The sequence below is a fragment of the Wolffia australiana genome, chromosome 2 (assembly GCF_029677425.1).
Source record: "Wolffia australiana isolate 7733 chromosome 2, ASM2967742v1".
Taxonomy (NCBI): domain Eukaryota; kingdom Viridiplantae; phylum Streptophyta; class Magnoliopsida; order Alismatales; family Araceae; genus Wolffia; species Wolffia australiana.
Window position 1 is genome coordinate 24,689,986 of NC_135836.1, and position 25,523 is coordinate 24,715,508.

Sequence of the window (25,523 nt, forward strand, 5' to 3'; positions counted from 1 at the left end):
TGTACTGTGTTAATTAGCCAATTTGATTTCCCTACGCCGGCTGAGAAAGTCCATGATAAACAACTAGATTATTACTAAATATAACTTTTTCTTGTGAATCAGACTACTAGGCAAAGGGTTTGACTCGTTACAAAATGTCACGACCTTGAGGAGCGAGCTGAACCGTGCAATTATAATTCCATCATGAAGGCCTTTTAAGGTACCACGTCCATTATTGCTTTATCAATGACTCGGACTGGTGGCGTGGACGCCAATGCATCGACACCGGACGTGCCGCCACCATCAACCGAAGTCAAAGTCTCCGCTACGGACACACCGCCACAGTCAACTGAAGTCAACGCCTCTGTCACGGACACGCCGCAACCGTCATCTGATAAACTCAACAAACCAGCGTTACGCACGTCTCCACGCACGCACGCTCCTACGTGCATCATGGCACGTCGCCAACGACAGATCAACAACTGCCCCTTGGAGTGACACGAAGCACGTCCCTCGTCTTTAATTTCTAATCTTTAATTTTTCATCGTTAAGTTGTAGTTTCTCTTTCATCCAAGGCCTATATGTATAGGCCATTGTCTCAAGATATAATTAGGCAGTCATTATTCAAGAATCGAGTTTTTTTTTAACTCTTCTTGGAGGACTGCCTAGCCTTCCTATCCCTCCTCCAACCCTAGCACCGCCACCGCTATCGCCGCCGCCGCCGCATTGCATTGCCGGCCTTCCCCCTCTCTTCCCCTCTCCCTCTCCCTCCCTCCCTCTCTCTCTCTCTCTCTCTCTCTCTCGCTCTCTCTCTCTCTCTCTCTCTCTCTCTCTCTCTCTCTCTCTCTCTCTCTCTCTCCCTCTCTCTCTCTCTCTCTCTCTCTCTCTCTCTCTCTCTCTCTCTCTCTCTCTCTCTCTCTCTCTCTCTCTCTCTCTCTCTCTCTCTCTCCCTCTCTCTCTCTCTCTCTCTCTCTCTCTCCCTCCCTCCCTCCCTCGCCCTCCCATGGCTGCCACCCAGGCCACCCAAGGAGGGCCGCCCAAGGCGCCACCCCAGGCCGCCCAGGGCAGCCCGCCCTAGTCCGCCCAAGGCCACCGCCCAGGCTGCCAAGGGCTGCTGCCGCCCAAGGCCACCGCCCCGCGCCAGCTTACTCCATCCGTGCTTGTTTGTCCGTCTCGCTCTCCGCTAGGGCCGTACAATGCCTGGAACGCCTAGTCTTCTCGTCCAGTGGGCCGCTCAACGCTCGGATTTGCCCGGACTTGTCTCGATCAGAATTCCCCGCAGCCTCTTCACGCACTACGGTGCCAAGGTACGCCTGAACTCTTTGTTGTCGTAGTGTTCTCCGTCCAGTATTCCACAAGAAGTCTCCACCGCCATCAGATTTATTTTGATTTGGATTTTCCTACAATTCTCTTCGAGAGTTTCTATCATGACGTGAATTGGGGTATTGATTTTGGTGCTTCGGTATCGTCGCGGTGGGTGAAGACAGTACTCCCGCCCTCGACGAGGATCGGAGCTACACCACCAGTATTTCATCAGTTTTAAACTCCGAACTCGACCATGTGGATTTCTGTGGTCTGTTTTATTCCTCCCTCACCCAATCCATCCATTGTCTTCCATCCGTCCTTATCATTTCTCCGTCCCTCTAGTCGTCCAATTCCTAGTCGTCCTACATCACGGACACCTATATCTTTCAACGTTGCATTTATTTTTTCCCAAAGTCTGTACTTAGTTAAACTCTTTGGATTTTGTTTGTGAAACTTGTCACTTGGCTAAGCACATGTATGCTCACTACCCTCTCTCTCTCTTAGAAGAAGTTTACAGCCATTTGAATTGATTCATAGTGATATATGGGGGCCCTCTGCTAGTCTGACTACATGCAGCAATTGTTGCTTTATCACCTTTACAGATGATTGCAAAAGAATGACTTGTGTATTCTTAATGCCTCAAAAATCAAATTATGTTCATATAATCATTGGATACTTTAAAGTAGTCCACTTACAATTTAACACAAGAGTCAAACGATATCAATCAAATAATGCTATGGATAATTTAAACCATGAATTACATAGTTTCTTTCAAGAACATGGTGTGGTACATGAGACTTCATGTGTAAATACCCCTCAACGGAATGGAGTCGGTGAGCAGAAGAATAAGCACCTATTGGATGTTACCGGGTCTCTCATTATCCGCAATCATCCGCAATCATCTCTCATTACCGGGTCTCTCATTGCCCATGGGGTGATACTTTGTTGATTGATACCCATTTGTTAAATACATGGCCTACAAGAGTACTAGAAAATAAAATCCCCATTGGCGAACTTGAACTACACCTGCCCAATGTTTGATTATGATCTCATCTTCCATTAAAAGTCTTTGGCTGCACAGTGTATGTACATCACTATACCACTAAGAAATTAGAGCATTGAGCACTCATTTGTATCTTTATCGATTATTCTATGACCCAAAAAGGATATCATTGTTATGACCATAAGGATTGTAGACATTATATGACCTTGGACGTTACATGTCATGAACATGTTCCATTCTATGTTGGGACATCAGATCAATCTGATCATAATATGTATCTAGTCACAACAGGCCAAGAAGCCAATAATCCACATCTAGATGAAATTCAGATTCAAAGTGATAATGACACAATAATCACATTGCCCGTAGGGCTTGTTGCCTACGGGAAATACAACATTTTCATTTCTCTTTTCTGCTACTCTCTCCATTCTACCTCAAGCTGCCTCATGGTGCTTCACTCTCTCATTGTCTCTCTTCTCGCTAAAGCCATATTCTCCTTCAGTTTTCATCTATCCAAGCAACATCTCCTTTCTTTTGGTCCTCCTTTGGAGCTACTACACGAGTTCAATGCCATTCATCCACTCCTGGTGATGGGTAAAGCTCAAGCTTAAGCATCCATATATCCAGTTCTTCTCTTCAAGGAATAGATAGTTGTCCCCAGACATGGTCGTTCTGTTCTGTTCGTTGTAAACGAACAAAAAATTCGCACAAAAGATCCGCACAGGGTTTTGTTCTTTGTTATGTTCTTTTTTTTTCAAAAAACGAACAAAATTCGCACAAAGCGAACAAAAGAACCGCACACGGGTCTGTGTGATGTTCTGTTCTAATTTGTTTTTGTTCTGTTCGGAAAACCAAACAGAACAAACAGATCGCACAAATTCGCACCAAAAGAACAGAACAACATGGCCGTCCCCAGTCACTGTCATTTCCATTACTGTCTTTGCTGTCACCATCAATATTTCCATCACTGTCGTCATCATCTTGGCCACCACCACCACCATCACCATCAATTTCCTCCATGTCCAATAACTTTTGGCTTGTCCATTTAGTCCTGCATCACCATTACTGGGTGAGCTTGGAGAGAGCCATCGCCTCTCCTGCGCAGCTGTTGGTGTTCATTCATAAGTGAAGACTTGTGAAGAGCAGAGCACCCCACGTCAAAGAAAAGGCCTCAAGAAAAGCTACTCCGGTAGAGGTCGTAAACCGAGAGCAGATCGGCGGTGCTCACAGTCCAGACATGGCCAGAGACGGCGAGGGGGAGCCCGCCGCGCACCTCCCCCGCGCGCCGCTCCACGTACGCCGCCTCCCGGAGCTTCCCCTCCTTCCACAGCGCCCTCACCACCAACTCTTTCGTCCCCTCGTCCGGCGCCACCCCCGAGTTCAGCATATCCTCCACCACTCTCATGGCCAGCGCGGCGCGCCCGGCCTTCACATGGGCGCGCGCCAGGACCCTTCCCACGAACCCGTCGGCGCGGACCCCGCACCGCCGCGCCGCCGCCACCGCCTTGCGCAGCCCCGCCTGGTCCCCCTCCCCCGCGAAAAACTCCACCAACCCGGCGAAGGTCTGCGCGTCGGGCACCACCCCCTCCTCCACAGCCATCTCCACCACCTCCATCGCCTCCCCTCCCCTCTTGCACTTGGCCAGCGCCCGCGCCGCGGACCCGCAGAGCAGCCGCTTCTGCGCGTCCGAGAGCGGCCCGGCGAGAGACTCCGCCGCGGAGTAGACGCCGGCGGCGGCGCCGCCGTCCCCGGCGAGGCCGAGGAAGTCGATGACGAGACGGACGGTCGCGAACGGGAGGGAGAGCCCGTCGGCTCTCGCCTTGTCCAGCAGCCGCGCCGCCAGCGCCGCCTCCCCGGCCCGAGCCAGGATCGCGGCCATCCTCCCCACCGTCTCCCGGTCCGGCGCGAGCCGCCGGCTCGCCCAGCAGAAGAACCTCCACACCGCGGTCGCCTTCTTGAATCCGCGCAGGAACTTGCGGACCAGGCCCGGCGTCCAGACCAGCCGCGCCGCCTCCAACGCCGCCACCTCCTCCTCGTCCCAGTCCTCCAGCGCCGCCGCCAGCTCCCTCGCGTCCAGCCACGGCCGTAACCCCCCCGTCATCTCGTCGTCCTCGTCATCGTCGTCGAGGTCGGAGCCGGGAGGGGGGATGCCGTCGGCGTATGACTCCTGGAGAAGGTTGAGGGCGGCGGCGGAGTCCCCGGCGGCGGCGAAGGCGGCGGCGAGGACGGAGTACTGCTTGGAAGTCCGCTGGACGCGCATGGACGGGAGTCTGGAGAAGACCTCGGCGGCGGCGGCGACGTTGCCGGCGGCGGCGAGGTGCTCGATGACGACGGTGAAGGTGCGGGAGTTGGGGTTGCCGCCGTCGTGTAAGAGGGAGTGGAAGGTTTGGACGGCGGCGGAGTGGGAGCCGGCGGCGGCGTGGAGGGAGATGAGGAGGTTGTAGGACTCGGTGGGGGGGCGGCGGCGGCGGGCGGCGGCGGCGGATTGGACGGCGGCCCAGGCGGCGAGAGCGGCGGCGCGGTCGCCGGCGGCGGAGAACCAGCGGAGGCGGTCCATGGGGGAGACGGCGGCGGCGGGGGAGAGGAGGGAGTGGAGGTCCGCGGCGCGGCCGGACAGGGCGAGGGTGCGGGCGAGGGTGTGGAGGAAGGGGGCGGGGAGAGGGGACGGGGAGGCCGACTGCAGCGCTTCGAAGAAGAGGAGCGCGTGGTCCGGGGAGGGGGCCGACCGGAGCGCCGGCAGGGCCACCGAGTGCGGGATCGCGGGCGGGAGGTCCAGCGGCGCCGATGGGTCGTGGCGGCGGAGCAGCAGCCGGAGCCGGTCGATGGCGCGCGCCCGCTCGAAGCAGAGCCCCACCCTTGTCGCCGCCATGGTGCCTCGGACGGAATCCCACGCGGCAGGGTTTCTCCCGTGATATATTACAGCACCAACGGTTTAGATGATGAAAAAAAAAGAACGGTTTGTATATTTAAAAAAAAAGAGTTAAATAGGGAAAATATGTAGTGCAGCAAAAAGAGAGAATCGATCAGTAGTAGCTGCCGTAGTAGCCCGGAGTGACCGCCGTCATCGCCGGTTGCTGCCCGTATGCCGCCACCGCCGCCGCCGCCGCCGCCGGTTGGTAGCCCTTCAATGGAAATTAAATAAGTTTCCAAAGTCCAAAGTCCAAAGTGCATATTAATTAACGTACCGCGGCCGGGTAGGAAGGAGGGTAAGCGGCGGTCTGCGGTTGAGCGTAGCCGGGGTAGCCGCCGTAGCCAGCAGCGGCATACGCGCCGCCCTGCGGCGGATGTTTAGAGTAGGTGAAATATTTGTTGGAGAAATTAAAAAAAATGTTGAAAATGAAAATTTTAGGCTAACCTGGGTTCCATAAGCAGGGTTCCATGGCTGAGTTTGGGCTGCGGGGGTAGGAGCCCAAGGAGAGGGCTTAGTGGACCCATAACTAGAAGCCCATTGGGCCTGAGAGCTGGGAAAGGTCTTGGCCAGCTTCGCCTTCTCCGAGTCCATGTAGTCCTCGGCGTGCCTCTTTCGCGAGATGGACGAGCTTCGGTGGCGCAGGAACAACGTGCAGTGCCGAGTATCCGCCCTCTTGATCGACGGCGCGTCCCCAAAGAGATCCAAAAACTGCGCCCGGCAAATTAATTTAAGAGGAAATTCAATTTTTAAATAAGTCAAGTAGGAAATAGGTCCTTAATAGCGTTTGACAAACAAAGAAGAACAGCCGGTTAAAAGACTATGATTATATAGTTATAGCCCAGCTTGACAAGCTATCTTTCTTTTTAAGAACCGAAATCGGCTTCTAATAATTACCTCCAAGTAGATATTGGACACGTCCTCCCGGTCTGCCGTGCTGGGGGAATGGGGGTTTTCGGGGTTGGGAGTGATGAATTTTTCCACCAGAGAGTCCACGTACTCGATTCTTTTCGGCCGCGGCAGAAGAGACTCCAGATGAATTATTGCCTGCGCACAGGGACAATTTTAGCAATATACTCTTCAAGTTTAATTTTAATTCAGCCCAGAGAAATAGTCACCTCGACAAGCGGTCTTGAAAGCTGCACCTGCTCAAAACTATCGGAGAGTATTTCCCTGGCCTTTTCGGCATCACCGATGACCTAAAAAAACCAATACAGAACTTACAGTTAATCCGAGAAACAAAAATTATAGGTATTTCTCAGTTTGCAGAAATAAGTCATTTACCAAGAATTGAAATCTCGAATACTGAACGAGAAGCATGGGCAAGACTTGGGAGAGCTCCTTCCCTCGCTCGGCAGCAATGGCCTCTTCGTAGATGGAGAAGGCTGCTTCCCTACTCCCCTGGGAATTTTCCCACGTAGTGATGATCAATACCGTATTTAATAAAAATAAGCAAACCTTTATAATTTCAGTCTTACCAGACGGTACTCCATATTGGCATGCTTTACTACAGCTTCAAGATAACCGGGCGAGATCTCGGAGTGCAAGAGCTGGAACTCTGCACGCGCTCCAGCTACATCATCATGATTTTCCTTGAATCTAGCGGCAAAAATGTGAATTTCTGGCCTTTTCTGAGAAAATCATCGCACGCATTAGGGAAGAAGTTTCACAGGACAAAGCTTTACGTTTTTTTTTAAGTCAAAATATAGTCGGCATATTATTTTTTTAGAAAAACAGAAGAGTACCTTGACAAAAACTTGGGTCGCCCGAGCAAGGGCATTGTTGGCAAGCTCCAAGCTTCCGCTGGCTTCCATGCACAACATATAACGTATCCAAAACTCGGGGTAATTAGCACAAGCGATGAGGCAACGTTCATATAATTTCACAACCTGCAAATGAGTTGAAGATATTACGGGTACTCCCTTAATTACAGAACGATTAAGAGAGAAATTGATAAAAATATTTTATTTTAAGAGTGCACAAGGAGTACTCCATTGGTTGATCAGGGAGGCCCCTCAATACAATTAAGGGAACCTCATTATGCGGATGAGCACTAAGAAGACAACCAACCTGCAGAGTATCAGATGGGAATTTTAAGGATTAATGGCTTCAGAACACAGATCTTATGCCCAGAATGTCCACATACAAATGAAGGTTTGAAGTACTTAGCCTCAAGGAAACCAAACGAATGCCCATGCCTTAGCCTCAGATCATATTCCCTTTTTTAAATGTAGCCAGTGAATAAAACTCAAAACATGGGCCATCAGATTATTTAAAAGATCTATGTGGAAAAAAAAGGAAATTTGAGTCACCTTGTTGAAGTCATCTCCTCTTTCGATAAAGTCAAGATAGGTATGCCAGTTTTCAAGCTCAGGATCATCAAGGGGCCGTACATGAAAATAAGGCCTCCTTATAGCTGTTTCAAAACCAATGATCTTAGATTCGTACTCTTTAGCTTTCTTATACACGTCGTCTCTAATTGCGATATACTTCTCCACCTCCTCTGCTTCTGTTAAGCCTTCACTTACGCGTTTCGTAGACTGTTCCACAGAATCAGGATGAACCTCGCCCTCAACTCCATCGGTTGGGACTGCGCTGACAGTAACAAGGTCTGCTTCCTCGGCAGTCCGAATTTCTGAGAGGGGTCGAGATAAGGCCAGTTCCTTCAAGCTGAATAATAGAAGATGCAAAGAGTCATTTGGGGAAGACCCACATAATTAACAAAGAAGCACAGGCCAATGGCAAAAATTAAATTAACCAAGTAAAGAAAAAGAAATACAGAAAAAAAGAAAAGAAAAAGGACAAGTCAATAAGAAAAAGTGAAAGAGAAAATGTAGGACTTGATTAATGTCTTCTGTTCTTCACGAGCGTGACAAAAGACGAAGGCGTGATAGAAGGCAAGGCTAGCGGAAAGTCATGGAGACAGGAGACGTGATGACTTACCAGATGACAGATGGGTATGGACGGGAGAGGAAGCAGGATGTGACATCTTGATTACAGGAAGGACCACTTTTCTGAAAAAAAAACGAAAAAAATCTCTCTTTCTCGCTCTGTTGTCTCCCCTCTCACTGCTGTAATTACCGCCTGTGAACTCATAAAGAGAGAGTTTGCTGAGGAGGCAGAGAGAGTGAGAGATAGAGAGTCTGGGAAAGAAACCGAGAGCCTCAGAGAGAGAGAGAGAGAGAGATTGGGAGAGCGCGAGAAGAAACCGAGAGCCTCAGAGAAAGAGAGAGAGAGAGAGAGAGAGAGAGAGAGTTTGGGAGAGAGCATGACCAAACGACAGAGAGAGAGAGATAGAAGCACTGACAAAGAGAGAACAAGAGACACAGAGAGAGAGACGGACGGAGAAATAGCGAGTAAACCACTGATAGAGAGAAACAGAGCAAGAGCAACAGATGCAGAGAGACAGAGAGGAAAAAAAGGGGAGTGAGAGAAGGAAAGAGAGAACGAGAGAGTGAGATGAGAAAGAGGGAGTGCGATAGAGAATTTGAGGGACTGCAATAGAGAAATCGAGGGACTGCGATAGAGAAATCGATGAACGGGAACTTAGGTGACAATTGGTGACGCAATCTGGATGACATGACAACAAGACATGACCGCTGCGGTGACAATGATGAGCTGTAATTCAATTTTCTTACAGCCAAGGATGTGTGGCGGAACGGAGTACATAACAAACTAGCACGCCCCCAGTCATCATCTACTATCTAGCACGTCCAAGACAAGACAAACCCAAGAAAAAAAATTAAAAGTAAAAATGGACAAAAAAAATAGAATACCTGTTCAGATAGCGATCAAAGTGCTGTATAGGATTCTCCAGGATTCTAGTATAAATCATGGCCACATGACTCCAGGCCTGCCGTGAATATTCATACTTGATGTACTCGTCCCAGAGAGGAGATGATAAATAATCGGTTCCAACATAAGCTAACCCTCGTTCAAATAGCCTGAAACACCGCGACAAATAAATCTAATTGCAAAAATGTGCCACCATCTGAAACTCAGCACAAATCTTCTCTTTAAAGTTGATCATAATGATGTTGAAAACACATTTGAACATCACACGACACCCCATTTACCTTCCTGCCAAGATCAATACCATGTCCATCAATTGAAAAGAGCTCGATCTCCCGAGATGCTTTGCAGCCATGAAGTCCCGATAGTGTATAGATATAACTTAAAAGTTGACTTCCCCATGGCTATATAGTTCATACATGAGAAAATTCGGAGGAGAAAAGAGGAGCACAAGTATATTTAACATGATAAAACATATGGATCGGTAAGTGATATTGATATCACAGTACTTGAAATCATGTTAAAAGATGAAATATGCGGCCCTACACAGGACAAGAATTCGCGAAAAGGAAAATAAGATGTACCCAAAAAGTGATACTTTATTAAAGTTACCTTCGAATCGTGCCTGGGTCATCATACGTTGGGATAGCAAACTCGCAGTAATGTATCCAGATATCAACGGAATACGTCACTGCCAAAACAGCCCGTTCGTAAACTTCAACAACTTTCTCAGCACCACCCAAGCGAGCCTCATGGTCAGCATACTTCTTCCAATATCCGTAACACAAGGGAAATTCCGCTAAAAATGGGTCGTATACTCCTCGCAGTTTTTGGATATTATTCTGATAAAATAGAGGGGAACAAAATAATTATGAGTTTCAGGAACAGACAATTAGAAAACGTCCATAATAAAATAAAAGATCGTCCATTCACACTTCGGTTCAATGGTTAACAAGTAAGATGAACACTGAAGCCGATGCACCATGTTAAGCTTTTCTTTCGGCCAAAATGTTGAAAACTCGAACTAACGCAAGATTAGACACAAATCAAGCATGGAGTAATAAAACCAAAGATCAAGCAAGGACCATAACTGCAAAAGTATAGTTAAAGATGAAGTAAAGCGTTACACGGAAAAGGTTTTAATTATTGTCAAGGTACTCGATGTTGGACCTCTTTCTCAGTTTCTAGAATCAGAGCTGTCCAAGCATTAAAGTCCAGGCTGTTGGTTCTCACGATGCTCCATAATCTATCTTCCTCTGTCGATGCGCCTGCAGGAAAAAACAGTAACGATGAAATTAAAGAATTTAAAAGGAAAAATTATTCCCAGTAAGTATTATGCAGCCAGACTGAAAGGAGAAAAAATAAGAGAAAAATGGACCATAGTGTGATAGAAAAATTTAGATAATAAATGTTTTGAAAAAAATGATGAAAATAACAATGATGTGAAAATAAAAAATACAAATAGACGAACCAGTGTAGGAAAAATATGATTCAAATTCCCATAAATAGAAAACTCAAGTACTATGGACCGACCCGTTTCTCCACTATAGCGCTGCTCAATCATTCCAGTGTCAGCCTCAATGGAACCGCTTCCATTTACATTGATACCTGAAGTTACATAGCTTGAGTCTTGGTGGACAACACTCGCGGGGTCAATGCCAGATATCATACCTGACTGGCTAAAAGAAGGGTCTACGTTGGCATCGGAAGGAGCTGAACTCTGGGCTGCAGTTCCATCTCCGCTTGATACAGCACTATGATCGGAAACCGACATGTAATCTCCATAACTTGAATTATGATACTCCTGGACAGAGGGCGCAGGCGCAGCCAACACGTGGGGATCTTCCATTTTCGCGAACTATTTAACAGATTGAAGCAACTAGTTCGCAGCTGAAACGAAAGGAGAAGACAATCAAGTAAATGCATTATCGAAAACAGGAGTTAAACTCAGGATCTGCGCAAACTATGACATGGACACGATACGATTCATGAGATCTCTAAACCTTTGGCAGTCAGATATTACAAAAAAACGCAGCGGAGAGGGACGACTAAAAATTATGAAAACCTAAAACTGTCAGTGAAATTACACTGGTTTGTTCAACGAGAATGGCCTATGCAGACGTCAAGGATCAATCATTCACTCATAAAATTATGCCACTGGAGGAACAGAAATTTAACGAACAAAAACAAACGGAATGGCGCGTCAGTCTTTCATCGACGAGTGATACAAAAAGTCATAGTTAGGCTAGAAAACTCCTACTGAATAGTACAGCAAGAACCCTAGAAATCAAATCGCGTCAACTCCGAACAAGAATTTCATCCGCAGTACAAAGAAAACTAAACATATAACTTACAACTCCCGATGCGATCACGCTAAGAACAACCGCAACAGAATCTCGCCTCTCACCTCTTCGACTTCGGCCAAGTACGAACTTCGCAGCGGAGGCGCAATCAAAGATAACCAGTGCGCGCTGTTTCTTAAATCGGACCAATAAATGGGCCTCCCGACAGCCCAAAATCCTATATAAATATCCCGGCCCAATAAGACGGTTGGGTCCAGATATGACGTCACCGGGGAACACGTAGGACCAGTTATGACGTCATCATGGAGAAATGAGGACCGTCGAGATCGAATCCAAGGGCTGGGGATGAAACCCTAAGATACGCAATAGTACGTTCCCACGAATCGCGTATGGGGGTTTTGAAAGCGGGGATTTTTGGCGGGGATGGAGAGTTAATTTCCAGATCGGACGGCCAGGATGCGGCCACGTGGGTCCATTTTCTTGCCAAAGCCGAGTTTCTACCGCCGCCGCTCGCGCTTCGCGTACACGCAGCGAGATTCCGAGCAAGGAGATAACTTCGATCTCTCGTTTCTCGGTGAGAAATCGAAGGTTTCTTCGATCAAATCGTTCGATTTGTCTCTGTTCTTGATTTCCGCTATTCGAGAGAGTCTTGATCTTGGCCTTCGCGGGGGCTCGCGTCCCCCTGAATGATCGGCTGGCCGACGATGGCGACTGCCTACCTTGCTCCTGTAACCGCGGTGCAGGTAGATTTTGATTGCAAACTTTTTTCCAGGATGGCATTATCTGGTAAGTTCTGTGAGAACTCATGATGCGTTTCTTCAGGTTGGGAGTTATTTTGTGGGGAAATATTACCAGATCCTCCAGCAGCAGCCGAGCTTGGTGCATCAGTTTTACACTGATTTGAGCACTTCTGTTCGTGTCAATGGAGGATCGTCGGAGACCACGGCTTGCGGAATGCTGGTACTGTTTTATTTTGATTTTTGCCTTGCCTTAATTTTTTATATCCGCTGGTTATTGACGAGGAATGTACATTGCTGATTGCGACGATATCCTGGAGCGGCAGATTTCTGCCGGTTTATGTAAAAACGGATTCAAACTAGTAACGATCAGTAATTCCTAGATCAGCTAAATAACGGATGAAATAGTCGCATTATTCATCTCGAACAAATTTATCTTCGTTAATTTCCTTTCCTAGCCTAAGTTTGATAATTTCCTGTGCCTAGGAGCATGACTCTTTCAATTATAATTATCGATCATGAACACTTTTCGCTGATTTCTGTATTGCATTGCCGTGTTTTTTGCATGCCATCTTCTTTGATGTTTCCATTGTTTATGCAGCAAATTCATAAGCTCATCATGTCTCTGAATTTTTCGGGGATTGAGATAAAAACAGCGCATTCGTTGGAATCTTGGAGTGGTGGTATCTTGGTGATGGTTTCTGGTTCTGCTCTTACTGAGCAGTCGAATGGATGGAGGAAATTCTCCCAGACTTTTTTCTTAGCTCCTCAGGAGAACGGATACTTCATTCTCAATGACATCTTCCACCTCCATGAAGAAGAGCAGGTTCATCATCAAGAACAAGCCCCCATCTCAGTTCATAGCGACTACACTCCGGTGACCAATGACTCAGCATCAGCCTCTCAGTCAGGTACCAATTTTCACCTGCGAAAGAGGATCAGAAGTTATGCCTTTTAGATCTCGGACTTTTTATCGGTTTTGATTTGATGCATAAGAAATTTTGGGCCGGCCATGATGATTAATCAATTTTCATGATGATTAATGATGACCCTATTGTTTGAAAGTGAGCGTAAACTGTTTGTGATTTTGTGATGATCCAAGATGACCCATCAGGCCTTTCATGTCTTAGCTCCTTGGTTGGTGAAAAATTTGACGCATTATGAATGCTGATTGATGGACGATGATTTTGCATGGTCTATCGATTTTTTCTGATGAGTAATGGTAACCCATATGTTGAAAAATGAGCATAAGTGTATTTTGGATAATTTTTGGGTCAATCCTCATTTAGGTTTTTACTGTTCCATGTAGAGTGGAAACCCAATTTTACCTTAGATTAACTTTATTTTTTATCTTTTTGAATAGCTCGTATTATGACCAATAAGTTTGCCGGGTGGTTACCGCTTTGTCGGGTGACCGCCTTAAATAACTTTTCAAAAAAAATGACCAATGAGTTTGCAATCCTTGAATTAGCAGTTGGTAACTACATGCATACAAGAGAAGCACACATGAATGAGTTCCCTGTTCCTGCCGACGTTGAAGAGAGTGAGCCCTTCGACAAGTACAACATGTCAGAGCCCCAGACTCAGGGCTTTCCTGAGGCTGATGATGGAGGCGAAGACGAGCCTTCTGCCGAGGAAATTGCGGATTCCAACTACCAGGACCAGAAGGCTCCTCCAGAAGAGCCTTCTGGGGACCTGACGAGACACACCTACGCCTCTATTGTAAATATTACTTCTATTTTTTCAATCCCTTTTTTTATGCCAAGTACTTTTATTTATTATATTATTGTCAAATGGCAGCTGAGAGTACCCAAAGTTGCTGGTGGGTATGCCTCGGCCCCACCGACGTCGACAGTAAGAGCTTCTTCAATACTGCACGAAGTCGAGCATCAGCCACAGCCAGTTCGTGAGAAATCTGGCGGCAGCCCAGATGATTTTGGTGGTCATGAAGATGAAGGTGAGTGTTTTCTATGCAAGTATCCTCTGAAAGGAGCTTTGATAAGAATTTAACGAATGGTCCCCAGGCGAGGTGAAATCTGTCTACGTCAGAAATTTGCCTTCAACAGTGTCGGCGACTGAACTTGAACGAGAGTTCAAAAACTTTGGCAGAATCAAACCGGATGGAGTTCTCATCAAGACTCGCAAGGTGATATTTCAATTATTCAGCCAGTCTTCCTTTTCTTCTTCAACAGCATCATCATTCTCTTATTATTCAACCATAACACCATCGACATCTTATTATTATTATTCTACATCAGCATCAACATCTCCTACCTCTTCAACATCGTAATTTTCATCTTTTTCTTTATGTATTCTTTAATTTCACTGTCATTATCAATGTCTTCCTATTCATCACCATTATCTCCGTCTTTTTCTTTTTCCTCATTAGTAACAGCTTCTTCTTGGTCGTTGAGCAGGAGGCTGGCGTCTACTATGCCTTTGTCGAGTTTGAAGACATGGTTGGCGTGCAGAATGCACTCAAGGTTAGTTGTATTAGCTTAGTTCTAAGTTGGGTTCAGTGTCACTGATGACGATGTAGAGAGAATGACCGACTTGGGGAAGTGTCGTCATTACGCGGCAGTTCATTTCTAATCGTCTTGATCATTCTTCCATGCATAAATATGGATGCCAATGACGATGAGGGGTGGATGATTATGATTTTTTTTGAAGAGTGGACGATGACAATATTGTCATTGGCATCCCACTTCGTATAATCCAACTCCTGATGACGATAAAGATGACAATATTTAGGGATAAGGATGGCTTAATTGTCATCGTCTACCATCCCTTATTTTTAAGGAGTGGCACTGGAGTGGCATTGCAGCTGAGACCATATTTTCACAATTTCCAGGCATCTCCTATCCTATTTGGGGGCCGTCAGATCTACGTAGAGGAGAGAAGACCTGGAAGTGGGACTGCGCGAGGAAGTCTGGCCTCATCTCTACATCATCTTCCAAAAATTTTCAATTAGCACCATCTAATCTTTATTTTTTGGATTTTGTATTTATCGGGCAGGAAGAGTCAGGGTTAGGGGAGGGCACCAAGCGGAAGCTCCTCTCAAGGGGCGTGCAGGTTCCAATGGCCGGGCGAAAGGAAATGGCTACCACAGGCAGGATAGAGGCATACTCGGCCCACAGGCAGGGTTAAAGAACGGGCCAAAGAATGCAGCCGATGGCTCGTCCTACGCGCCTACGCAGTTTTAAACCTGGTTCGTCTTTCTTGCCCTCCATGTAGAGAGAGGACAGGTAGTCACCCTTCCTCTCTCTCCTTTCTCTCGCTTCCCTTATACTGTTTCCCAGTGGATAATGCGTCAATGCTTTATTTTAATGGAAGATCCGCTGCCCTGGGTTGCGCATTTTTGACCCATGAAAGTGAACATTTAGTATTAGCCTGTTGATGCCCTAAAATACATTAGAGCGAAATAACATCTTCGAACTCATCTGAAACAAATCATTTTGTTGTCAATGATTGATAACGACAATGTCAAAGGGAGATTGATCTTCATCCACTATCAATAAAGGGTCTCTGTAACATTAAAAACTATACCAATTTATCTTGATTCAAACAGATATCAAGTGAATGTCTCACCCCCATTTTTCACATTAACAAAGCATTCAAAATATCTCCTCTTCATTAGGATTTTACTCAACAGAATAGATCTGGTTATTTCCATTAGTTTAATCTGTCTTTGCTTCCTCTACGATCCTTATTAGAATTTATGCTTTGTGGCACTGGCCAGTGGAATGGTAATCTAACATTCTTTAAAGTGGCTAGTCATATCCCTCTTCATATTTGGCTTGGTCCTCCCAGAAGGAGGGTAGCATTTACGCGTTGGGGGCCTATTCAGCCCTGCATGACCATTGTTCTAGATTTTTTCTTTTTCTCAAGTTTGATGATTTTCATATTTGATTGAACTTTCATTGTAAACCTGCTGAGGCTCATCATCTCCGTCATGGTCTACATCCATCAATAGAGTATTGTTCGCGCCATCAATACTTTGCCATTTCTCAAGATGGAGATGCTGTGTATGTCTTCAATTTCATCCATATTAGCGTGAACTAGTTCAAGTTCAGGGATTTATGAGATTGTGATTCAATGATTCTCGTATTAGTAAATTGGCCAATAAATCAGCCTTTCTGTTTGTAGGTTCTGATTTCTTCTCTGAATTGACTGCATGATAATTCTCAGTTCTCTCAATTCATAATCTCTCCTCGAAATATTTTTTGGTATCTTTCTCGTGTACTGATCATGACCAAAGGTGCAAGTCTATGCATATGATCGCAAGATGGGTGATGATGGAACTGCTTTGGGTTCCTCTAGTATCTTGTCAAGAGAAGGCGATACTATAACTGGGTAAGCATTCTAATCAGTAGATCTTTGCTCTAAGCCCACGACATTGATACTTAATTGACAATATCTTTAATATCTCAGACATTGAATTTCTAAAATTGGGCAATTCTCCTTGACATGATTAGAACCAAAGCAATGAAGTCGTTATTTTTCTGTTCACTATGCCTAGTCTATCATACCTGTTTCTTAGAAGTATTCTCTCTAGTGCTAACTGTTGTATTTGATCTAGCATCGTTGTCATTTCTACCACTTTTACACTTAACATTTCACCATTCATCTCCTAACTAATGACTTATTCATGCAAATTCCTCAGTCTGCTTGATGGATGTATTATTTATCATGACGTTCTCTTCTATAGCAGCTCATAGGAAGCACATGTCTACATCTAGTCACATAAGATTTGGCCACTCGTTACTGGGCACCCTGTGATGTGACCATTTCCAAGCATAATCATTCATTCCACTCATTTCATACCACGAATTATTTTCCCTTGAGCATTCATCTCTGAGATTAAATGATATTTATTTAAGAAAACGGATTTCAGTTCTTAAGCGTTGAAATTTTGAACAAGTTTCATTACCACTCTTTTCCTCTATCCCTCGGTGTAAAAGGAAACATCTTCAAATCATAAGAGCTCTTCTCTAGTTACATACCTCACAAGCCACTAAGGTCGAGGATTGCGCAAAATACATCACCATTGAAAAGATATCGTAATGTTTGTAAAACAGAAGATGTGAAACCTAATGTGTCTCATTAAGAGACACTATGTGATTTCCAAAACCCATAAAATATGTCAAGAATATTGTATGCTTCTATAAGATTATGAAAATAAAAGATTGCAATAGATACTGTAAGATTATGATAATCACAGATAACATGCTATTTTTTATAATTATTAGTATGTTTATTCTCATAAATAAGTTCATGTGTATCTTATTTAATTTTAAATTTTTTTATATTTCAAGAATGAATTTCTAATTATACCCAGTTTTATGGTATTTTACGGGATTTTATAAATAAAGTCCATAAACTAAAATAATTTTACAAGTCATCATTTATAATTTGTTGTTTTTTACATGTTTTTAGGGGTATGTTATTTTTTTAATGTTATTTGGGATTTTCCCAATTTTCGGTATTTTTTTGGAATTTGCTGATGCTAAATTTATAAAAATAATTGGTCTAAAAGTAAAAAAATATATTTCTCGAAATATATAAATATATCTAATATTTAATAAATATTTCTTCAAAAAGAAATATTTAAAAAATATATTTCTCGAATTATAAAATATGCCTTAAACTACCAAGTAAATGTCAGAATTTTACTTGCAGAAAATTGTATGTCTGCTCCACACAAGTGTGACACCAGGATTCACACACCTTTATATGGAGGCACAGCCCACAGGCCAGAGAGAATAAGACTGTTATAGGCAGACAGGCATCCACAGCTCATGCCTGGAGCATGATATATACTTGTATGAGCAAGCACTGAAGTTTAGAAACCCTAATCAATATGTGCTTTATTTCCAGGGTTTACGATGGTTTATCACAGTCCAGGGTTGGCAGGATATGAAACCCATCTAGACAGCTATCTACAAGAGGATGATTTTGAAAAAAAAAAATGAATTTTATATTTGAAGGGAATCGATATAATGAGCTCCATTCTCTTGATTCATTGAATCATGCTGTTTTAAGGAAGGATATGCATCATATGCCGTTGCATGACAAGGCACAACAAGAGGCAGCCTTGTATCACAATGGGAGATCACCTTATACATCAGAACAAAAAGCTCCATATGAACTTTTTACCAACTTGACCTGGTACAGTTTTATCTATAGTTGCATGCTACATGAGTTTATTTGTTAGAGGATCTAGTAGATCTTAGGATACATATATATAGGTAATCATCATGGGAAAATGGATTCCGTTTACCATCGGAGCAAATGGATAACTAGGGGATAAGTGTCGAATCAAGGAAGAGTGAACTAGGGAAAGTTACGAGAAAGAACATGCAGAATAAATATTGAAGCTTAAGCTCAAGAATCAAAGGCTTTTATGAAAATAGAGGGAGACACCCTTGTTTGATACCTATGCGAGTCATTTTAAGTGCCACCCACTTTATTCTCCGTCTTCCCGGGACCCTGCTTTTGCTGTGACTGGATGGAGAGGAAATCAAATTTAATGCTCACTAAAGGAAACAAGAAATTACATATTCAATCGATATAAATGTGATATCTTTGGTTTTTCTATAATTCTTGTTTTCATCTGCATTTGATTTGATATCCTACTGAGCGATCAAGCCCAGATCGAGTTGATTGAGGCCCCAAAATCCTAGTAGGTTGATTGTGTCTCCTTAAAATGATATTAACAAATGATAACGAAATTAGGCATCAAGGTATTATGATTCATGTCTTACAAACCTTGGGTTTTAGATGGGCCACAAGAGTACTCAAAAATCATGTGAAGACCAAGCCAAAAAAAAGGGTGAGTAACAGTTGACCATTGTGACAAGAAAGACATGACCATGATGGTTGGTATCGGGAGGGATGTTATTTGAATAATATAGTATTGTTACTATCCGGGAATGATTAGTGATTTTGAAGCATAGAAGCAGTGACTGGTATAGTTCTTTGTTTTGGTATTGAGAGGGAGAGGGAGAGGGAGAGATATAGGATGACCAAAAAGGGAAAGAAAAAATATAAAAGGAAAACATTCAAGAATATGACATATATATGATAATAATATAAATCAAAATATAGAACATAATAAAAAACTAGAAAGAGGAGGCATAAGATGATCACCATGTAGAATTACATGTTTTGGAAGATTTATGAAGATCATGCAGACTCATAGGAGAATTTATGTAGGACAAAGCTGTGCGAGGGTTGATGATGATGACAGAAAAGACAGCGATGACTATGATGCTGCCAAAAGGGATGCTGACATTGTCAGTTTCAGAATTGCCCTGGGGATAATGTGGCAACACTGATGGGTTGGGTGGATGGCCAGTAAAATAGACAAATGATATGTGTTGATGCAATGCTAGATAGCATGTGCGATGATGGCCATAGGCAAGCGGTGGCAAGGGGATGTGGGGTGTTGCAGTTGCTATAGGTGAGCAACGTGTAGGAGGAGATGGGGCAACACTCACTACAGGGAAGCAGATTGTGAAATAGACATGAATCTGCTATAGGTTGGCTATGTATGAGGGCTATCTTGGCGTGGAGAAGGTAGTTGCGATCAAAAGGCAATTCCCTGGGTGAAAGATGAATAAAAGTTCTTTCAAAATTTACCATTTTCTATATCTAGGGAATATCATTTCATAGCCTCTCGTGTGAGGTTTTTTGGAAGGAAATTCAAATGAAATATTCAAAATGAAATTCAAATGTTTGTCAAGACAGCCATTCTGGTCTGGTATTCCAGCCATTCCATTGCGCCAGCTATCTCCGATCAAGAATCGGTCTTCCCTCCGTTTAGCTCTACACCTCATGCTATATACTAGGAACTAGGGTTAGACAAGAGCCTTCCATTAAGTCTTCTGTCACGTCTGGGAGGGTGTGATGGGAATGAAGATGTGATGGAAAAAGATTTTAGGATTCCATCATAGTGACAAAAGATGTAACAAGTTCACTGGACGATGATGACATAGATGACCATGGGTCCAGACAAGTGTTGTGACGAGACCTCACATTCTGATGATGATGATATTTTCTCTCTCACTCTGTCACTCTCTCTTCCTCTCCCTCTTTCCCCCCTCCCTCTACCTCTTCCTCGTTCTCTGTAACCCTCTTTATATCCCTTTTTTATGAATTTCTCTTCACATGTTCACACGCCGCATTGGCATCTCTGGCTGCTGTGGTGGAAACAAGGGTCAGAGAGAGATAGAGAGCAAGAGAAAGAGGGAGAGAAAAAGAGAGAGAGAGCCATAAAAAGAATTGTCTCTTTAATTTAGGTCTCAAAAAACCTAATATAAATATAAAAACAGAAGGTTTTTTATTTATTAATGCGTCCTTACACGATGGTCGGTGACTTTGTCTGTATGATGTAACGGTAGATTGACGGACAGTGATAGATTTTTCTAAAAATCAGGGACATGTGACGGGATCGGAAATCTGAAAAACTACCCATCACACTCGATTTCATCGCCACTTGTTATCCATCCCATCATGTCCTATCTTGGAAGTGCCAAACCCTACTAAGGACAAGCTTCACATTCCAGGAAATACTCAATCTTCCCATCTTAGACGTGCCAAATCATATGAATGCCCTTCCATGGAATCTCATTCTACCCAAATACAAAGCAGAACCCAATTCCCAATACCCAATAAAAGAGAATAACTATCATACCTGAGTTAAACAGCTCATCAACTCATTCAATTCCAAGGACGTGAAGAACATATTTATACAAAAATTCAAAAGGACATCAACCGTGAAAGCCCAACACTAGTCTTCTGGGCTTGTAGTCTCGGCCCATTGGACATGTCACACTACTTAACAAATAAATATTCAGATCATATCAGATCATTATAAATAACAACGATCAGATCATTGTAGAAATAAAGATTTGAATTTTGAGAGTTTCGGAGGGAGTGAAGTTGAGCTGTGGATGTGGCGGCAGGGAGCTAGGGCAAGCTGGAGGGCGATCCGGAGGCTCTCCGTAGCTGCCCGCGGCCGGCAAGAAGATGCCGGCGATTGGGCATTCTCGCCGGAGTGGTGGGAACCTCAATCAGGCGGCTCCACTGTGTTTCGTGAGGTTTCAGATCACGGAAATGGCGTCGTCTCGGTGGTCGCGCATCAATCTTCGAGACCCGTTCGTTTCTCCATCCCTGGTCGATTGTATTTCCTAATTTTTTTCTTCAATGGATGGTGCTGTGATGATTCTGCGGTTTGATCCGCATGAATCCACCGGTAATGTCAGGAAATCTTTAATCTTTATGAACCCGTTACTGTTTAAATTGTTTTATTTGAAATTCAGAGAGTATTTTGCTCTAGCTCATTGAATTTCTTAGAAAAACAACTGCTTTATCGACCAGATTTGTGAGCGATTGTATTGATTTTCTCTTAAAATTCTCAATTGGCATTCGTTACTTAGTTCTCACGGGATATTAGCTACTAGTTTATCTTTCTTCATTTAATTCTTGTGCTCTCTGAATTGATGAAAATTATAATGATAGTAAATTTTTAGAAGCTTAAGGCAGTGCGTCACTTTGATTTCCACGTAGCACCAGCCTTTTTTCTCTCTTTTTTAAGGTTAAGTGACGTTTAACGCGATACCTCTGTTTAATTTATTTATTGCAGTCCTCGGATCAGTGGCCGGAAGTAGAAAAAAGACTTCAACAGAGATATTCTAAATTACATCCGGAATCAGACCCAAATGCCGAATTCAGAGTTCTGGGCTATCAATGGAGGGTGCTACATTTTAACGATAACACCCGCCAAAGTGCCGCAAAAGTCATGTCAGCCTACCGACAGTCAAAACCTGGCTCGCTGTATCTGATGCAGGAGCCCCATTGCCTGGCAGTTCCATGTAACATCCGTTCTTTTATTTTTGTCTCATTTAATCTCTCAGTCAGACCACTTGGGACACTCGATTACTTAGAATTACCACTTTGATTATATCAACTAATACCGAGGTTCACTGGAGATTTAAGTACCTTTTGAGATGATTGCCATTATCTAATCTAGAACCAGGGAGCTTGTATCAGTACCTCTGGGCATGAATTTCCTTGATTCCTACATTAGAGATTGTATGTTTTCATGGGTTTCATTGATTTTTCTTGTTAAGCCTGGTCAGTCGATCTCCTATTTATCAAGTTCTCTGGCCTTTACCCGCTGCATGACTAGGATTCCATCTCTTTAAAGAAAGCTTGAAGGATTTTACTCTCTTTGACAACGTGGTTGCTCCACTGTCCATTTTCCAAACTCTCAGGGCCTGGTCGTGATTATTTCATTAGACTTAAATGTTTTGAAAGGTAGTACTGAATTAAACTGCTTTCCTGTGGGATTGGGACTTCATCTATACTCTGCATGTGATTTTTATTTTCTTGTACTACCTGGTGGGTCATCAACTGGCGTGGCGTTGGATTTTCAAACACCAAATATTCTGGTAATTGTACTCATTCTTTTACAGATCTTAAGAGCATGCTGTCAGCTGGATTATCTACTTTAACTTCACTTGGTTTTGATCTTCCCGGTGCAATTTTGGGGAGCAAGACCATGAGAATCTTGTGCATCGGCCATGGTGGCGGAAGCCTTCCCCTCTTCCTGGCCAGCAAACTCCAAGGTCATCATTTTCTTCCTTTGTATCTATTTGACTTCTCTTTTCAGAAAACATGTTGGCTTCAAGCAGTTTCAATTATCAGGTGCAATCATTGACGTTGTGGAGATTGATCCAATCGTGGTGGCTGCCTCCATCCAAGCAATGGGTTTCCCGGCCTGCAAAGTCAATAAACTTTCTGCTGGTTCCTTCAACCTTGTTGATATGCCCAACCAAGATATCTGGCCGGTATCTATTCCCAGAAGGCTTTCCCTCCACATTGCAGATGCCAGTGACTTCCTCGCTTTTGGAGGCATTCACATTCCTTACGATCTCGCGATCATTGATGCCTATGATGGAGACGACATATTTCCCCAAAAGCTCTGGGACCCTGACGGTGATTTCCTCCGCTCTCTAGCGGCACGGCTCCACCCTGCTCATGGTGTCGCCGTGGTGAACCTCCACGCAGATGCTGACATTGCAATGGGTGGCATTGCCACCGACTGGCTGGACGGCGAGATGTTGCCTATGGGCAAGTACGTGTCGCAGGTGTGCAGGGCATACAAACGGCACGTTGGGACCGCTTTCAAGGTTTCTGTTCCCTGGCTCTGCAACATCTCATTGGTGGCATGCCGCCACAGGCCTGCTGCAGAAACACAGTCTCTGATGAGCGGCCTCATCACTGCTGGCAATCGCGTTGAGGATCTCTTAGATCTGCCGTTTCCCTGTGTGGAGTATCTCAAACGGGGATTTTCAGAGATTAATTGATACAGAAGAGAAAACCGTTTTAAGAGTCTGGATTGGCTTTTTTTCGCCATTTCTCATTCAATTTGATCCCATATATGGTTGTAGTTTTTTTTGCAGCTCTGCAGTTGGTTGTTGGGTCATCCTTATGATCCAAAGATTTATCTAAACCTTAAAATTGACTGAGGCGGTGGGCGTCATTACAACAGCTGAGAGGCCTCGACGTCATTGGTCCTGGATGTCATGACCATCAGGCTGATACTCAACCGTATCGGATGGTAAAAGATTTCTGGAAAAATGTAACTTACAGATTGAATCCTCTGCTCCTCGCTTTTGCTGTACAGGAACCCCCAAGACTTCTTCTTTGTTCCTCTCTGCAGCCACGATCCCTGAAGAGCCTCCGCCGAAAACAGCTCCCGCTCCTCAAGAATAACCCGCTCCAAGAAAAGTCCAATGCCTCCGTGTCCTTTTTCTTCCCCTTATTTATAACCCCCTTCTCTTTATTTCCTTTCTAAGCTATTTTCAAGAACCTGTTAGTCAGTTGACCAGCTCAGCGCCAGCTGGCATACTAACTTTCAGCCCTTCTTCTCCTTTCATGTTTTTATAGGAATCGTATCACAGTGAAAGAGGAAGATAGTTGTTTTGCAATAAGATATTGCTCATGTTCTTGTCTACTTTTGCTGCATTACAAGATATTGTTCATGTTTGTCATTCCCGGTGAAAGACGAAGATAATTGTGTTGCAATAAGTTGGATTTGTTGCTCTAACAAGTTGGGTCCCCTGTTGCTCAATTGATGTTCATCTTCTTGTCTACTTTGGCTGTGAAGTGTTTGGGTTTTATCACGTCTTCAAATTTTTGCCTGAATCTCCTTGTCAAGTTCACTGGGCTTGATTTCCATATTAGAATCCCTCATACTGATCTTACTGTTTTACTTGATCAAGTCAAGGCTATATGCAAGGAGTTTGCTACTGGACTTGAATCAATGTCTATCTCGCACGCTAAGTTCAAGTTTCTCCTTTTAGGCAAATGGATATCAATGAGACATGGTGGATATACATAAGATTTCTTCAAGGTTCCTTTTTATCCTACACAACAATTCTTATTTAATGAAATACTTTGTTCAAGACCTGTTCTTTTGAGGAAAGTGGAACCCACATTAAATCTTTGATTCATATACCCTTTTTCCATAATGCATATAAGTTGAAATGTCTTGTTTGCGGCATTCTTTTGAATACTAAGGCTGAATAATAAGCCGCCTTGTTTCTAGTGCATCCAAAGATGAAAGTGAGAAACGGGAAGGGTGAATAAAAAGCTACTCCTGTTTTGATGCTTGGAGTAATTCAATCTTTTTTTTGCAGAAAAAACTAACTTCTTCCTGCGATATGCAACGATCAAATTGCTTCTTGCTTTCTACTAATGGTGTACAACAGTTTTAATGATCTGTGATCAAATTATTTCTATGATCTTGACTAGTTAATTAGAAAACCATTTTTGTGCATTACTGTTGTTTCATCGTCCATTAGTCAACATTAATGACTACATTTACAAACTTTAGGGGGAAGAAACCCCGTAACGTGGTCATTCCACTGGACTATATGTTAGCATGTTTTACCTCTCAAAGAGCAGATGGGCTCACAAAGATGAGATAATATGGCTGCCTCCTTGTTCAACTTGTTTAATATCCATTTGGTTTGTATATGTGCATGATTAAGCTTCTAATATCATGATTGAAATTGATTCAATGTGGATGAAATTAAACATAGATGTATGATATGAATGAAGTGAGAAAAGCGCATGATATTTATGCATGTACCTTATATGAAGGAAAAAACATGATTGTGAAATTTTAATTTTAATTTACATAAGAACAATCACCTGAGCTGCTCTAAGGATTGTCCTGAATGCATGTGAAACTGAAATATCGGAAACATATACATAAAGACAAAAGGTAGGCCTTTTTTTCTTATTTAGGGTATATCCGGGCTAGAAAAGTGATGTGCCCTAACCTTTGTTTCCAAGCCAAAAAAAACGGGTAGTAAGGAAAAAATATAGATATCATTAAAAAAATAATTTCAGCTCTGACCTTTTTGACCACCAAACTCTGTTACCAATAAACAAAGCACTATCTCCTTTGATTCAGGCCCATA

General features: G+C 43.8%; 4 protein-coding genes across 7 annotated transcripts; 2 read left to right on the forward strand and 2 right to left on the reverse strand.

The window, feature by feature from the left end:
- Positions 1-2,989: 2,989 nt before the first annotated feature.
- Positions 2,990-5,156, reverse strand: LOC144700215 (Tetratricopeptide repeat (TPR)-like superfamily protein). The gene has a single exon (XM_078571667.1). The coding sequence runs from the start codon at positions 5,154-5,156 to the stop codon at positions 3,459-3,461; it is 1,698 nt and encodes a 565-aa protein (XP_078427793.1). The 3' UTR covers positions 2,990-3,458.
- A 71-nt stretch (positions 5,157-5,227) lies between these two features.
- Positions 5,228-11,462, reverse strand: PRP39 (Tetratricopeptide repeat (TPR)-like superfamily protein). Of its 3 annotated transcripts, none has more exons than XM_078571664.1 (15): positions 11,342-11,462; positions 10,659-10,877; positions 10,521-10,595; positions 10,158-10,255; positions 9,600-9,829; positions 8,972-9,139; positions 7,508-7,865; positions 6,941-7,084; positions 6,674-6,826; positions 6,480-6,596; positions 6,314-6,394; positions 6,093-6,242; positions 5,643-5,906; positions 5,473-5,562; positions 5,228-5,409 (listed from the first exon to the last, which is right to left on the reverse strand). In XM_078571664.1, the coding sequence occupies exons 2-15, from the start codon at positions 10,834-10,836 to the stop codon at positions 5,311-5,313; spliced, it is 2,205 nt and encodes a 734-aa protein (XP_078427790.1). In that variant the 5' UTR covers positions 10,837-10,877; positions 11,342-11,462; the 3' UTR covers positions 5,228-5,310. The 3 variants fall into 3 exon arrangements, with proteins under 3 accessions (XP_078427790.1, XP_078427791.1, XP_078427792.1); XM_078571665.1 differs by having other exon boundaries at positions 11,395-11,458; XM_078571666.1 differs by lacking the exons at positions 10,158-10,255; positions 10,521-10,595; positions 10,659-10,877; positions 11,342-11,462 and adding an exon at positions 9,272-9,391 and having other exon boundaries at positions 9,600-9,740.
- Positions 11,463-11,795: 333 nt separating this feature from the next.
- On the forward strand, positions 11,796-15,382 carry LOC144700216 (nuclear transport factor 2-like). Of its 2 annotated transcripts, none has more exons than XM_078571668.1 (9): positions 11,796-12,033; positions 12,113-12,250; positions 12,629-12,938; positions 13,499-13,749; positions 13,828-13,984; positions 14,052-14,173; positions 14,445-14,510; positions 14,879-14,954; positions 15,043-15,382. In XM_078571668.1, exons 1-9 carry the CDS (start codon positions 11,977-11,979, stop codon positions 15,228-15,230), a joined length of 1,365 nt encoding a protein of 454 aa, XP_078427794.1. In that variant the 5' UTR covers positions 11,796-11,976; the 3' UTR covers positions 15,231-15,382. The 2 variants fall into 2 exon arrangements, with proteins under 2 accessions (XP_078427794.1, XP_078427795.1); XM_078571669.1 differs by having other exon boundaries at positions 11,797-12,033; positions 13,502-13,749.
- A 5,545-nt stretch (positions 15,383-20,927) lies between these two features.
- Positions 20,928-24,026, forward strand: LOC144700217 (S-adenosyl-L-methionine-dependent methyltransferases superfamily protein). The gene is made up of 4 exons (XM_078571670.1): positions 20,928-21,185; positions 21,674-21,902; positions 22,506-22,658; positions 22,738-24,026. Exons 1-4 carry the CDS (start codon positions 20,982-20,984, stop codon positions 23,397-23,399), a joined length of 1,248 nt encoding a protein of 415 aa, XP_078427796.1. The 5' UTR covers positions 20,928-20,981; the 3' UTR covers positions 23,400-24,026.
- The last annotated feature ends 1,497 nt before the right edge of the window (positions 24,027-25,523 follow it).

Coding starts and splice junctions, on each gene's coding strand:
- PRP39 (XM_078571664.1), bottom strand. CDS start 10,836: ATGGAAGATCCCCACGTGTTGGCTGCGCCTGCGCCCTCTGTCCAGGAG. Junction 10,256..10,520: donor GCGCTATAGTGGAGAAACGG/GTCGGTCCATAG, acceptor TTTTTCCTGCAG/GCGCATCGACAGAGGAAGAT. Junction 5,410..5,472: donor CTCCTTCCTACCCGGCCGCG/GTACGTTAATTA, acceptor TTTCCATTGAAG/GGCTACCAACCGGCGGCGGC.
- LOC144700217 (XM_078571670.1), top strand. CDS start 20,982: ATGTGGCGGCAGGGAGCTAGGGCAAGCTGGAGGGCGATCCGGAGGCTC. Junction 21,903..22,505: donor CCATTGCCTGGCAGTTCCAT/GTAACATCCGTT, acceptor ATTCTTTTACAG/ATCTTAAGAGCATGCTGTCA. Junction 22,659..22,737: donor CCTGGCCAGCAAACTCCAAG/GTCATCATTTTC, acceptor TTCAATTATCAG/GTGCAATCATTGACGTTGTG.
- LOC144700216 (XM_078571668.1), top strand. CDS start 11,977: ATGATCGGCTGGCCGACGATGGCGACTGCCTACCTTGCTCCTGTAACC. Junction 12,034..12,112: donor CTCCTGTAACCGCGGTGCAG/GTAGATTTTGAT, acceptor GCGTTTCTTCAG/GTTGGGAGTTATTTTGTGGG. Junction 13,750..13,827: donor GACACACCTACGCCTCTATT/GTAAATATTACT, acceptor GTCAAATGGCAG/CTGAGAGTACCCAAAGTTGC.
- LOC144700215 (XM_078571667.1), bottom strand. CDS start 5,156: ATGGCGGCGACAAGGGTGGGGCTCTGCTTCGAGCGGGCGCGCGCCATC.